Genomic DNA, 13908 nt, shown 5'->3' on the forward strand with positions numbered 1-13908 from the left:
GTATACTCTTCTAATGGGGAGAGGGAAGATAGGGAGCTGAGGGAAATTAAAGTAAATAGCATTCATTTCATATAAAGCCTGTAATCCCAGCACTTTTATGCCAAGCTGCATGATATCAGGAGATTTTTAAATGTTTTTGAAATTCCCAGCTACTCGGGGGTAAGGAGAATTGGTCATCTAGAAAATTAATATATGTAGTAATTCAGTCTTGGGTTTCTCTTTTTTTTTTTTTTGAGGCAGAGTCTCGCTCTATCGCCCAAGCTGGAGTGGAGTGGCATGATCTCGGCTCACTGCAACCTCTGCCTCCTGAGTTTAAGTGATTCTCCCGCTTCAGCTTCCCGAGTAGCTAGAATCACAGGCACTCGCCATCACGCCCAGCTAATTTTTGTGGTTTTAGTAGAGAAGGGGTTTCGCCATGTTTGCCAGGCTGGTCTCTCACTCCTGACCTCAGGTGACCTGCCTGCCTCACCCTCCCAAAGTTGTGGGATTACAGGCGTGAGCCACTGCACCCAGCCCAGTCTTGGGTTTCTAATGCTTCATTTTCTAACATTTCTTCTAAAATTTTATAGAATTTTATGCTAAAAGAAACACATTTAATAAAAGCTTTGGAGCCAGACAGGTGCGGGTTTGAATTCCGTCCTTGGCACTTCCTTCCTAGCTGTGTGGCCTTAGGTAAATGGCATCCCCTGACTCGGCCCTGATTTCCTCATCTGCAAGATGGGAGTAATCATGTGAATGATAAGACATACCTAAGATTGTAAATAAAGATTAAATAATATAAACAAAACATCTGACAAGGTGTCTAGTAGATAGAAAATACTCAACAAATGGTAGTTATTATTATAAAAATGTACTTGATTAAGGTTGTCCTGCTAGGAAGAGGTGGGAGCTGGGCTAGAAGGCAGGTCTCAAGCTCCTCTGTCAAGGGGACGTCCCCTCTCACCACACCATCTATCTCCTTTAAAATGGCTGACTTTAGTCATCTGGTTACTGGGAGGAGGCTAACAAACCTTCAGCCTCAACATTTTATCTGATTTACTTTTTGGCATGTGTTAAGCAGGTGAAGTTTTATGACGGGAAGAGCAAGGGTCTCACCGAATCTGCCCACTGGCTCGGGAGCTCATTCTCTCCTGCATAGGACATCCAGGCCTGGTTCCTATAGGATGAGGGAGGCGTCGGGATGAAGTAGCCGGTGAAGCCAGGTCTGTTGGCAGCTGGGATGGCGAACACCGCTGGCACCGTATTACCTAGCATGCAGGAAATGGAGGAGGGAGGTTAAGAGAGACTGGTCTGGCAGATCCAGCCACCCAAGAGCCAAATAAAGTCAGTTTCATTGCCTCCGTGGCTGGCGGCTGGATTTGAAGTCTCATTAAAGCAGGTCTGAGCTGAGGGGAGCTTGCTCTGGGCTGTAACATTTGCTGGGGAATTTAGTTGCATTTAAGGTGCAGTGGACCCGGCCATGATGGCTAAGATCCCAGGTGATGTAGCAACAGAGGCAGGTGGGATGTGGCAGAGGAAACCTGGTCTTCTTTCTTTGTGGACCTCTTCGAGAGCCACTGTGCACAGCTGGGCAGGTGGTGCATGGCTCAAGAGCATCTGGCCTAGGGGCCAAGTGGGGCTAAAGTCCAGCCAGTATTTCCTTTGCCAGGGGTGGAGTCTGCACTCACCTGGGGGAGGAAAGTCTTTTTCTAACTTCACCAAATGCAGCATGTACTAGTAGTGCTCTGGATTTTTCCCTTCTTCTCATCCCCTAAAGAGGGAGTTGTGGGCCCAGCCAGCACCCCGCCCACTAGGCCTGCATCTACCCAGGCCTGGGGAAGCTAGGGAAGTAGAGGAGGACTCTGGCATTGGCCTTGGCTAGGGGATGAGAGAACAAAGGTCTCCAGGGGCAGGAGGAGCAGCAGACCTCCACCTGCCATTCAGCCCCACTCACCCTCGCAGTCAGAACAAGTCTGCTGGGACTCAGACCTGGCTTTCTAGAGAAGTGATGGTCCAACTCCCCCATCCCCATCCCAACACCCCTGACCTGCCAGCAAGAGGAAATAACACCTTGGTGTCCAGGTGTTTTCCTTCCAGGAGAATGTGTATTTCTAAAGAGCCAAGAAAAAGAACTAAAAGAAATGGACTTCACTGATGGAATTTCTAGACACCATGAATGCTTTACTAAGTTTTGGCAACCGAGTGCTTACAGTTTTAGCCTAAAACGTATGGTTTGAATCAACTAAGAAACCAATTATGCCATGTACAAACCTCAATGTTCATTTCGGCATTGTTTGTTATAGCAAAAAACTGGAAACTACCATTATGTCCATCAATAGGGAAAAGTATAAACTGTGGCTCATCATAGAATACCACATGGCAGTTTAAATGAATGAACTAGATCTATATAGTATGTGTATAGCAACCTGGAGAAATTTTTTTAAAACACTGTTAAATAAAAGTACAAAAGGAAATGTATGCCATGATATCATTATGTAAATTTCAAATACGTTAAACAGTAATATATACTGTTATACATACATGGCAAAGGATTAAAACCTATCACTTGGGGCCCGGGATCACCTTTTGGGAGAAGGTGAGTGAAATGGGGGTGGATAGCTGTATCTGGAATGCTTTAAAGATAAAACCAAAAAATTGAACTGAAGTCTGGCAAAATGTTAACATACATGCTGACTTTAGCATAACTTGGGATTTTGCCTGATTTCAGATCTTTTAAAGAAAGAAAAGCAGCAGCTCTTTTAGCTGGGGCTCCTGAAGTTACGAGGGGATCCAGAAATGCAGTGGCTGTGATTCCTGAGGGTGGTAGGTAGAAAGAAGATTGGATTTGGGGGTTTAGGGGAAGACAGGGCACAGCAGCAGGGGTGGGGGACACACTGGAGCTTTTCCTCTCTTGCCCACCTGAGTAATTTAAAGCCGACTGATCCAACTGTGCCACGGACACGGGGCCTCTGGACATCTGCGTGAAGGAGGCGCTGTCGTGCAGCTGGGCCGGCTCGGGCCCTGCAGACTCGGCCATTCTGGTCTTGCTGCCGATGTCTGAGGTGGATCTAGATGGGGCAGAGGGACTGCGTTAGCACTGTCCCAGACCTCAGGTGGCATCCCAGGCAGGAGGAGCGCACCCTGTCACCTTTGGGCGTGGACAGCTGCCTCCAAGCCTCCTGAGGGTGGCAGGCCCGGAACTGGATTTATTCCCAGATAACAAACGGCCTTCTAGGGACACCAGCAGGGTAGGAGGCACCCAGATTTGTAGCAGCTGTCATGGTGGCCTGAGCTGAAATCATTTGTAGACATTCAAGGTCAGTTCTCCCCTAAGGGTGGTTCTCATGTCTCTGGGTGGTAGAACATTTAATTTCCACATAAAAGAAGAAAAGCAATTAGCCCTGGGTATTAGCTGGGGATGGTCGACCCAGGAGGTGATGACATCATTAGCAGCCAATGGGAAGGCTCTGTCTGGAGTGCCTGGTTGCTCCCTTCTCATGGAAAGGGGACCCGGGACAGCTGGGGAGCCACATTCCCTGTTCCTAACTGGCAGGAAGCACCAAGCCCAAGACTCGGAAACTGGGATTGACTCCAGGGAGCAATGAGCATTCTAACAGAACTTTGTTTTGGTGCCCGGGCAATCAGAGAATCAAGCCCATTTAACACATCCTATTTCCACTTAGTGCTCAGAAGGCCATGTAAGAAGAGGGCAGCTTGGGCTCTGCAGATGCGGGCATCTCCTGGTTTTCCAAAGGGTCCTTCAGCCACAGACCGTTCTCCCTCACAAGCATCACCCCTGGCCTGAGGCAGTTTCACAGAGGGACTTCAGGCTCCCCTAAAATTAGTCCAATGGGAGAGAGGCAAAGACAGCTGCAGCAGGTCTGGCCCCCCACAGGGCCGCCCTCTGAGCAGAGCAGTGGCTGTCACAGAGCAAATGACAGCCACAGCAAGGGAGAGCACAGGAAGCGGAGGTCTGGGTTCCAGCTACCTTCCCTTTCATTATTTTTATTTTTATTTTTTATTTTTTGAGACAGGGTCTCACTCTGTCACCCAGGCTGGAGTGCAGTGGCACCACCTTGGCTCACTACAAACTCTGCCTCCTGGGTTCAAGCGATTCTCCCACCTCAGCCTCCCAAGTAGCCAGGATTATAGGCGCATGCCACTATGTCCACCTAATTTTTGTATTTTTGGTAGAGACGGGGTTTCACCATATTGTCCAGGCTGGTCTCAAACTCTTGGCCTCAAATGATCCACCCGCCTCAGCCTCCCAAAGTGCTGGGATTACAAGCATGAGCCACCATGCCCAGCCTGCGTTCCCTTTCCGAGCCTGTTTCGTCTGTAAAACGACAGGGGTAGACAAACTCATCTCAAATGTTCCTTCCTGGTCTAATCCTGAGTTTATATGAAGGGCAGTGTCCCCCTGATATGTGCCAAGAGAGCAAATGGTATGGAGGGGCCTGGGAGGAGACAGGTGGTTGAAAGAAGAAATAAGAAATTGATGCTGGCCTTCAGCAAACCTCCCACAAATTGCTGGTATGAGGCCCCTCCAATCCGGGACCCTCAGGAGTAACTGAGAAGCCCACTGCTACTCTCCTAGGAAGGTCCAATGTGGAGGCTGTATGATGTGACCATTCATCAGGGTGGGGTCTCCCTTCCTTTCTTCCTCCCTCCCTCTCTGCCTGCTTGTTCCCACAGCCCTGGCTTCCCACATGCAGTTCCAGGCATCTGCTACTTGTTCAGAAAACCCTTCCTGGGAAAATTTCTGAGTTCTGCTCCATAAGCAATTCTGAGACCCTTTTCTGGGGAATCCCGGAGCTTTTGAGATCATCTAGGCCCATGTGCTCATGTTACAGATAGAGAAACAGGGATGGAGAGGCAAGGCCAATTCCTGGGGCTGTACAGCAGGTCAGGCTCTGCTGCTTTCCACCCAGCCTCGGCTGGCAGCAAGAGGTGACGTCTATACCGCTCCACATTCTAAACCACTGGTGATGACAGCAGGGTCTCTCCTATTCCCTCCTATTCGGAGGGAAACTCCTATTTTTCTTCCCCACTCACAAGGCCCAGACCCATTATTCACAGATAGGATGTGATTTGTGTGTTGGGGGAAGCTGGAGTGGGAAGGCCAGGGCAGTGGTCCACATGTACCCCAGGGCATAGGTCTAGCCTTTCCGAGTGCTCAGGGCTTTTGTTCTTCTTGTCCATCCTTATTAAAAACATGCACTCGTTATATTTTCATAGAGCAAAGAACATGCTTAACATATGTGTTGCGATTGAGATATCTGACTTCATACGTTTTCAATCTCTCCCTCTTGGAAGTCAAGAGTTGGGGTGGGTACCCAGACGTGCCTGCCCCTCCCTGGCTTCTCAGACACTACCCTTACATAACCAAGGGACTTTTGGTAGCAGCTGTTGTGGTGGTCTGAGCTACAGTCATTTTCAGATGTTCAAGGTCAGGGTCTGAGGCTTTCCAGGTATGGGACAGTTGACCTTGGGCTTCTTTAACTGTGGATTCTCAAGAACTTTCTGATTAAAAAGCACAAAAGTACCGTGATCTGCTCATTCATGGTACTTGGGATGCCACAGGCACATGGCTGTCTGTACAGGTGACACACCCTGAATGGGGTGGAGCATGAAGGAAATTTGATGGTGCTATTGTCAGGTCAGGGTATACAGGACTGACCCTTTTCCGAATATTCCAAACAAAACAAAGAAAGGAACGTGTTACCGCCTGAGAGAAGCGACAGCCACAGGACCAGTCCGGGGAGGTACGGGTGGAGGCGGTGAGCCCATGACCATCTCAGGAAGCTGGGAAAACCTGTAAGCCTGTGAACGAGACAAGCAATTCAGGGAGCGCTGTTAACATCCAGGGTCGATCAGCACACAGGTTCTTGTTTGAGGAGGAAGCAAACTTCCAAGGGTCAGACTCTGCCTCCTTACTCAGACTTTTTCCTTAGATCTTCCCTAACATGTTTCCAAGCCATCTCTTCTACTGCACCTCCCACTACTCTCCACCTCGCTGGGGCCACTGTACTTACAGGGCCCTCCAACCGTTCTCAGAGCACGCCAAGTTCTGTCTCACCTTGGGCTTTTATTCCACCCGGGTGCCTTCCTCACTGTTCTTCTCAGGGCTCCACGCTTCATTGCATTCATCCAGCCCCAGACTCCCCTAGAGCCCCATTTATCTATTTTTCATTATGGCAATGATCACTCTCTGACATTATATGGTTGCTTGTTTATTGATGATCTGCCACCAACTAGAATGTAATAAGGGCAAGGGCTTTGCTGTCAGAGATCTCCTTATACCTGGAACAGTGCCTGGTATATAACAGGTGATCAATAAATATTAGGTGATTAAATGGATGAATCGTTGATTGTGTTTTACTTTCTCTCAAGAGACAGCAGGTTTAGTGGAGAAAAGCAATGGATTTGGAGTCAGGAGGTATGTGCGAAGGTCCTAATGAACAGACTTTAGGTCCTTCGGCAACTCAAGTGACCTTTCTGGACCTCTCCTGAAATGGGTACAACAATGCTTGCTCAGAGGGCTGCTGAGAAGATCAGGTAAGTCTGTGTGTGTGTGTGTCTTTTGCAATCTATAAAGCGCTATTCAAAGATAAAAGACTAGAACTGTCACCAAAAAAATGCAGACTTTTATCAACATGTGAGAGGATAAAAGCAAAACAGACAGAGTCAGACAGGATTAGAAGGAGCCAGGCCACAACCTCCTTTAGCAAGAGAAAATCTAGAAATGTTCTCTGGGAAGACAAAGCTTTCTTTACTTGCGCTTCTCATCCGTTTCTTTCTTCAGCTATTCCGCCCATCAGATCTCTTGAGGAGGAAGATGACAGGATTTTAAACCTGAAGGCATCAGGACAAAAATACAGCAGCACAGGGGATCCACAAACAGGATTCTTTCAACGGAATGAGGTCTTCTCCCTCCAGCATGATGGCAGACTACATCTTCATACGGGCCAAACCACTCAATAACAACGAGGTCCAGGATTAAACCTACTTTTTAATGCAGTGTGAAACTGCAAGATGGCAGGGAAATCCCAAAGGACCATTCCCCTACCCCACACCTCAGCAAACTAAAACAAAACCATGAGCTGAAACCAGAGGTGGGAATGCTAAAGGTAAGCAAATACGAATGGCGAAGTGGCCCGGAAGACAAACGCCATAGTGACAGTTGATGAAGACATCGAGCCTTGGAACAGGACGAGGTGAGGTGGCTGAACCCAAGGCACTCACCTCCAACACAAAAGGAGGCTAGCATTGGTCCCTTCTAGGGAGGGAGGATGGATGGCAATGCTCCCAGCTCAGGCAGAAGCAATTGTAAATCCTCTTTGGAGGAGAGTATCCCTAAAGCAGTCTCTCAGGATTAGCATAGATTAAGATGAAGCAAATGGAGCTCATGATTAAGACCATGAACATACCAGAAAAGAGAAGTGAAAGAGAGTAGAAAAAACAAACAAGATTTAGACCTTTAAGGACTTTAGAGTTCGGAATTTCCAGACACAAGACAAAAAATAACAATGTAAGAAATGTTTTTAAGAAATAATTGACCAGGCCGGGTGTGGTGGCTCACACCTGTAATCCCAGCACTTTGGGAGGCTGAGGCGGGCAGATCACGATGTCAGAAGATCGAGACCATCCTGACTAACACAGTGAAACCCCATCTCTATTAAAATACAAAAAATTAGCTGGGCGTGGTGGCAAGCGCCTGTACTCCCAGCTACTGGGGAGGCTGAGGCAGAAGAAACACTTGAACCCAGGAGGCAGAAGTTGCAGTGAGGCGAGATTGCGCCACCGCCCTTCAGCCTGGGCGACAGAGCAAGACTCTGTCTAAAGATAATAATAATTGACCAGACAGATACTATTAGAAATGATCCAGCAGGTTTGAAAAAGAATAGAACTTTCAGAAGTGAAATATGATTATTAAAATAAAAATATTCAATGTAGAGGAAGTAAATAATAGATTAATCACAAATAGAGAATTAATAAACTAGAAAATGGAATTAGGGAAATTACTAAGAATGACGCACAATGGGCCGAGAAGACAGAAAATATAAGAGAGAAATACAAGACATAGAGGATGGAATGAGCAGGTCTAACATGCAGCTAACCAAAGTCCCAAAGGAGAGAAAAAGAAAAACAAAGGTGAGGCAGTATTTGAAGAAGCAATGGCTAAGAATTTTCCAGACTTGATAAAATAAGTAAATTAATAATTCCAAGTAGGATCAATAAAATAAAACACACATCTAGATACATTGTAGTGAAACAGTAGAATACCAAAGGCAAAGAGAAGATCTTAAAAGCAACCCAAAAGGCATATCACCTACAAAGGGATAGCAATGACACTAACAAATGGCTTCTCATTAGCACCCAGAAGACATAGAATGCAAAGTGCTCAGAGAGGAGTCAACCTAGAAGTGTGCCAGCAATACTATCTTTCTAGAACAAGAATGAAAGAAAACATCTGCCCAGATCCAGAAGTACTGACGAATCAATATGGAAAGCTACGTTACTGTGCTGCACTTCCATTTTTTTTTTTGAGCATCAGTAAACAATGTATGCAAAGGCAGCATTCAGGGAACCAAATCTTCAGCTCCACTAGATCCTAAACGTCTTGGAGTGCAGTAACCGTATCTGTCTTATTAGAGTAGTCCTGGTCCATTACCAAGCAAAATGTCTTGCACCTAGCCATGTTAAGTAACTATTTGCTGAATGAATGCTGAGTGAACAAGGAGTAAGGCGATTCATGCTGTTATCTTGATTCAGCCATTCACTTTCTCTGGATATGTCATTCAACCTTTCTGAATCTTGTTTTGGTTTGTTTTGTTTTGCTTTCCTTGTGAAATAAGGCATTGGCCTGTCTCACAAGCTTCCAAACGTTTCTTTAGCCATGATACCATTCCAGCAGACCCTAATACGTAGACAGATGAAAGCAGAGCTTCTCTGGTTGAAGTTGGAGAGGAGGTGCCCTGGTGAATGTGGCCCTTCACTTACCTGTCTAATGACCCTCTGAGGACCTCCCTGAACCCTGAGGTTCTGCAGACAGCAAATCCTTGTCCTGGAGGTCCTTCCAGCTTTACCCTCCATGATTATCAATAAACCAAGTAAGGCACTTCTTTCCCAAGATAGACAAAGGAGATTTACAGCCCCTCTTCTCTCTTCTGGCCTCTCATGCTATTCAGCGGAGGAGATAGACAACCTATTTTTATCTCAGGTTGCTGGAAGCCTTATTCTGTAGTCAGCAGAGTTTCCCAGCCAAGAAAAGGCTTTCTATGCCTGTGGATGTCCTATAGCAGTTCACCCAGAGAACCGATTAAAAATTCTGAACTTCTGACAAGCAGCAAGGGAATTCCCTTCTTGAAAATTTTGTCAGGTACAAAGCAAGATGACACAGGAGATCAGGCAGTCCCTTTTGGGCTGTATCCTCAGGGTCCCAGGGCAGCCATGGGAGCCACATAAAACACAGAGGTGGCAGCCTATGCCACGTGCTCATGAGTTGAAGGAATCCTCCCCCAGGTGTCTTCTACCCACTCCTGTACACGTTCCCCCTGGTTCTAAGTCCTCTTGTCTTTGCCTTCTAGTTCCCTGTCTCATGTATTTGGAATCTGGTTCTCTCCTGGCTGCTCTGTGACAGGAATCCATTGGAAGCTATTGCATGAAACTGTTGCCAGGCTCTAAGTTTCCAGTGCCATGATGCTGGCTGTGAGGAACACCTAAGGACCCCATCTTTTGGGGTCCCTGCCCTCTGGCCAGGAAGGAGATCAAAGACTCAGGACTGAAGGCAGTCAGGTTGCAGGTCTCCAAGGCTGAAGGAGGCTGTGTGTGACTAGAAGAGAGCACTCTTTGGGCTTAGAAGTTTGGTTGTAACATGGAAGGGAGGAAGGGAGGAGGGAGGGAGGGAGGGAGGGAGGGAGGGAGGAAGGGAGAGGAGAGAGGGAGGGGGAGAGGGGGGGGAGAGAGGGGGGAGGGGGGGGGGAGGGGGAGGGGGAGGGAGGGGAGGGAGAAGGGGGAGGGAAGGGGGGGGAGGGGGAGGGCAGAGAAAGGGGAGGGGAGGGGGGGAGGGGGAGGGGAGGGCAGAGAAGGGGAGGGAGGGGGGAGAGGGGAGGGGGAGGGGGCAGGGAAGGGGAGGGGGGGGGGAGGGCAGTGAAGGGGAGAGGGGAGGGTGAGGGGAGGGCAGAGGGGAGGGTGAGGGGAGGAGGGTGAGGGGAGGAGGGTGAGGGGAGGAGGGTGAGGGGAGGGGGGGAGGGGAGGGGACCACAGTCTGAAGTTTCGGGCTGAGTGTCCCTCAGGAGGGGATGAGGGAAGCGGGTCAGCACCATACTCTCTAGCATTCAAAGTGGAGAGGGAGCCCCGACGAGCCCCAGTGCATGCTGGTCCCTCCTGTGCATATGCATTTCCCCAGGAGGAGGGATCTGGTAAAGATAAACCTCCAGGGTGGCACTACAGGGGTGACAGGCTGCAGGGGACAGCCTGCGGTTGGAAGGACTGGTAAAGGGGTCTTGGGCTTTGCATTAGTGGGGAAAGGCCATTGATAGGGCAAAGTCAACCTATCCTCCTTAGAAGCCCTTGTCCAGTGCCAGTGAGCTAGTCCCAGGGCAGAGTGGATGCTCCAATCTTTCCGCAGCTGGTAGCTACTCTGGGTGCCTCTGCATGGTGCCCTCCCACAGCATCGTGCTGATCCTGAGAACCCTGCTCCAGGCAGAACGATGTCCAGCTAGAAATAACTTCACATCCTAGTGCAGGAGCCAGACTCTTCTGCAAGGATAGTTCCTATTTAGTTGAAAGCAGAGGGCTTGGTAATTAAAGTCTAACTTTAAAGTAAAAACCCAGTGCTTATTTTGATCTGTCAATTGATCAATAATTACTGATGAGGCTTCCAAGGCCTCTCACGGGAAATCATAGAAGGTTCAAGCTGGGAAGAGCAGGAGACACGCAGACCACATCCTTTTCCTTAACAGATGGGGACACTGAAGCCCAGAGAGGTAAACTGACTTGTGCAAAATCACACAGCCAGTTAAGGACACCGCCTTGCAAATCTGAGCTCAGGGTGATGTGCTGCCCAGGATGTGGGTTTCCTAAGTCAGACAAATCTGGGATTAAATCTTGGTTTTGATCCTTACCAGCTGCTTGACTTCGAGCAACTTACTTAACTTCTCTGTGCCTGCTTTCTTATTAGGTAATGAAGGTGAAAGTATCATGCCCTTATTTCAAAGCCTGTTTTAAAGAGTAATTGTATATATGAATGTAATATTTGGCACATGGTAAGTACTCAATAAGTGATAGTCCCTTCCCTCTGAGATGGAATAATATTCTCATATAGCACAGGTTGAGAATCCCTTATTCAAAATGCTCGGGACCAGAAGTGTTCTGAAATTTTTTCGGATTTTTGGAATATTTGCATCACTGGTTGAGCATCCAAAACTCCAAAATCCAAAATGCCCCAGGGAGCACTTCCTTTGAGTGTCATGCTGGCATCCAAAAAGTGACATGGATTTGGGATTTTCAGATTTGGGATGCTCAACCAGTAATCGCAGTCATCTTTCCTCCACAGTTCTTCTAATCTAGGGCCCTTTCCCTGCCCCAGGGAAGGAGGCACAAAAGACTGAGGAGGGCACAAGAGCCAATTCTTTTTTTTTTTTTTTTGAGACAGTCTTGCTCTGTTGCCCAGGCTGGAGTGCAGTGATGTGATCTCAGCTCACTGCAACCTCTGCCTCCCAGGTTCAAGCGATTCTCCTCCCTCAGCCTCCTGAGTAGCTGGGGATGACAGGCACCCACCACCATGCCTGGCTAATTTTTGTATTTTTAGTAAAGATGGGATTTCACCATGTTGGCCAGGCTGGTCTCGAACTCCTGACCTATGATCTGCCCATCTTTCCTTATCAGAGTTTCATAAGCCAAAACTACTAAATTGCAAGAGCCTAGGATTTTGAATACCTAAGTCCTAAAACACTCAGTTTGATGCCACAAACAAGAGATTTCAAAGAAGTGAGGTTTACATTTACACCCTGTGGACAGGAAGGAGAGGAGAGCCAGAGAGGAAGCAAGAGGTTAGAAGCCAGTGGGCTTGGAAAAGGAGCCCTCTGTCCTGTCTCACCGTGGGGGAAGAGGTGGAGGAGAGGACGTAAGTCCCATCAAATTTTGGAGAATCTGAAAGACAAGGGACCTGTGTCTGCCTCCAGGAAAGGCCAGGAATCGGCAACAGCACAAAATTCCCCCTCCCTCCACGGGGTGCAGGAGAAGAAGAGTATGGTGGTATGGACGTAGACCAGAAGTGCCTTTAACAGTCCTGTGTGGTGGCAAAGAAGCCGCTGGAGAGGGGCAGGTGCATGTGTGTGCACGTGTGCTTGAGCAAGAGAATGATAGAGGAAGGGACAGAGTGAGCTCACCTGAACACACACACAAGCATGGAAGGAAGGAAGGGAAGAATCTGGTGAGGGCGTGTTGAGTAGGAGAAAGAGGATACAGTTATGCTCTGCCTGGATGGGCAACCCGAGAAAAGGTGGGAACAAGGGCTTCTCAGGGACACCAGCCGGAGTGGTGAGATGAGGACAAATGGGGACCAGACACTGCAGCCTTCCCCCTACCCAACATCATGTAGGTCCCCAGAAAATACGGAGGAAGAGCCTGAACTGAGACTGACCTTCTGGCACGTGGAGAGGATCACAGAAAAAGAAAGAGAGTTACTTTTCTTGCCCATCTGAGTTTGAGGGCTAAGGATTCTCCAGCCTTCCTCTCCCGCCTGCCTTCTCTCTCCCTTATCATGCAGTCTTGCTGTATAAACTGTGGATTTTACTCACTATAAGGATTTTTCTAACCTTATAAGGGTACTCATTTGCCAGAGGTAGGTGACTTACAGGGGAGGATTTCTTAGGGCAGTTCCAAGAAATGTTCCAAGAAATTCTATCTGGGCCAGCCCTATTCCCAACCTGGCCCAGATAGAATCATATCTGGCCCAGCTATGATAGAATGGCCTGCCTTCAAGGACTCCTGTGAGCTGGATCATGCACTGTCAACAGTGACCAGTGTAGGTCCACTCCTTCCTGGTGTCCTCACTTCATCAAACCACCAATGACTTTTGTATAACCAGAGGTGGAAGGAGCCCCAGAATAACTGGCATTGAATCTCTCATGCCCTGCGCCAGATGGGAGTTCAGAACAGATTCAAATTGATTTGGAGAAACACAAGAAATGTAACATTTCCTTTTTTTTTTTTTTTTTTGAGATGGGATTGTTCTGTGTTGCCCAGGCCAGCCTTGAACTCCTGGGCTCAAACAATTCTCCAACTTCAGCCTCCTAGTAGCTGGAACTACAGGTGTAGAAATGTAACATTTCTTGAATCCAAGTGTTGTGGCAGAATGGAAGTCATAGCTGATATATCTGCATATTTCATCATTAACAAAGGCTTGGAGGGAGTTATTTGTTTTTATGAGGAGAGGAGGAATAAAAGACCATAAAATTCCCAATTTTACCCTAATGGAGATGCTCCCTTACTAGGGCAATGATAAGAACAGACAAAACTCCAACTGGGTAAGCTGCTGCTGCTTTTTTTTTTTTTTTTTAATAGAGCCAAGGTCTTGCTCTATTACCCAGGCTGGAGTACAGTGGTGTCATCATAGCTCAAGGCAACCTTGAACTCCCGGACTCAAGAGATCTCCCAACTCAGCCTCCCAAGTAGCAAGGACTACAGGCCCAGCCAATTTTTTTTTTTTTCCGTAGAAACAGGATCTCATTATATTGCTCAGGGCTTGTCTTACATTCCTGGCCTCAAGCCATCCTCCACCTCAGCCTCCCAAATTGCTGGGGTTACAGGCATGAGCCACAAGGCCCAGCCTTGGGTAAGCTTCCTTATAAGAAGATTATACTCCAAAGTATGGACATTCAAGTTCTCATCAGAGCCTGGAAGATGTCCCTACAAGTCACT

General features: G+C 47.8%; 2 protein-coding genes across 2 annotated transcripts in view; one reads left to right on the forward strand and one right to left on the reverse strand.

Annotated features, from left to right (window-relative positions):
- CSTF3 (cleavage stimulation factor subunit 3) overlaps positions 1–13908 on the forward strand; it is a 710177-nt gene that overhangs the window by 144193 nt on the left and 552076 nt on the right. The window lies entirely within an intron of this gene.
- The window catches only part of KIAA1549L (KIAA1549 like), a 290296-nt gene that overhangs the window by 12025 nt on the left and 264363 nt on the right, over positions 1–13908 (reverse strand). The window contains 3 exon segments of the mRNA XM_050758756.1: positions 1096–1247; positions 2899–3047; positions 5705–5802. Of these exon segments, the coding sequence (XP_050614713.1) occupies positions 1096–1247; positions 2899–3047; positions 5705–5802 (399 nt within the window).

Source organism: Macaca thibetana, chromosome 14, assembly GCF_024542745.1.
Source record: "Macaca thibetana thibetana isolate TM-01 chromosome 14, ASM2454274v1, whole genome shotgun sequence".
In the NCBI taxonomy this organism is placed as follows: domain Eukaryota; kingdom Metazoa; phylum Chordata; class Mammalia; order Primates; family Cercopithecidae; genus Macaca; species Macaca thibetana.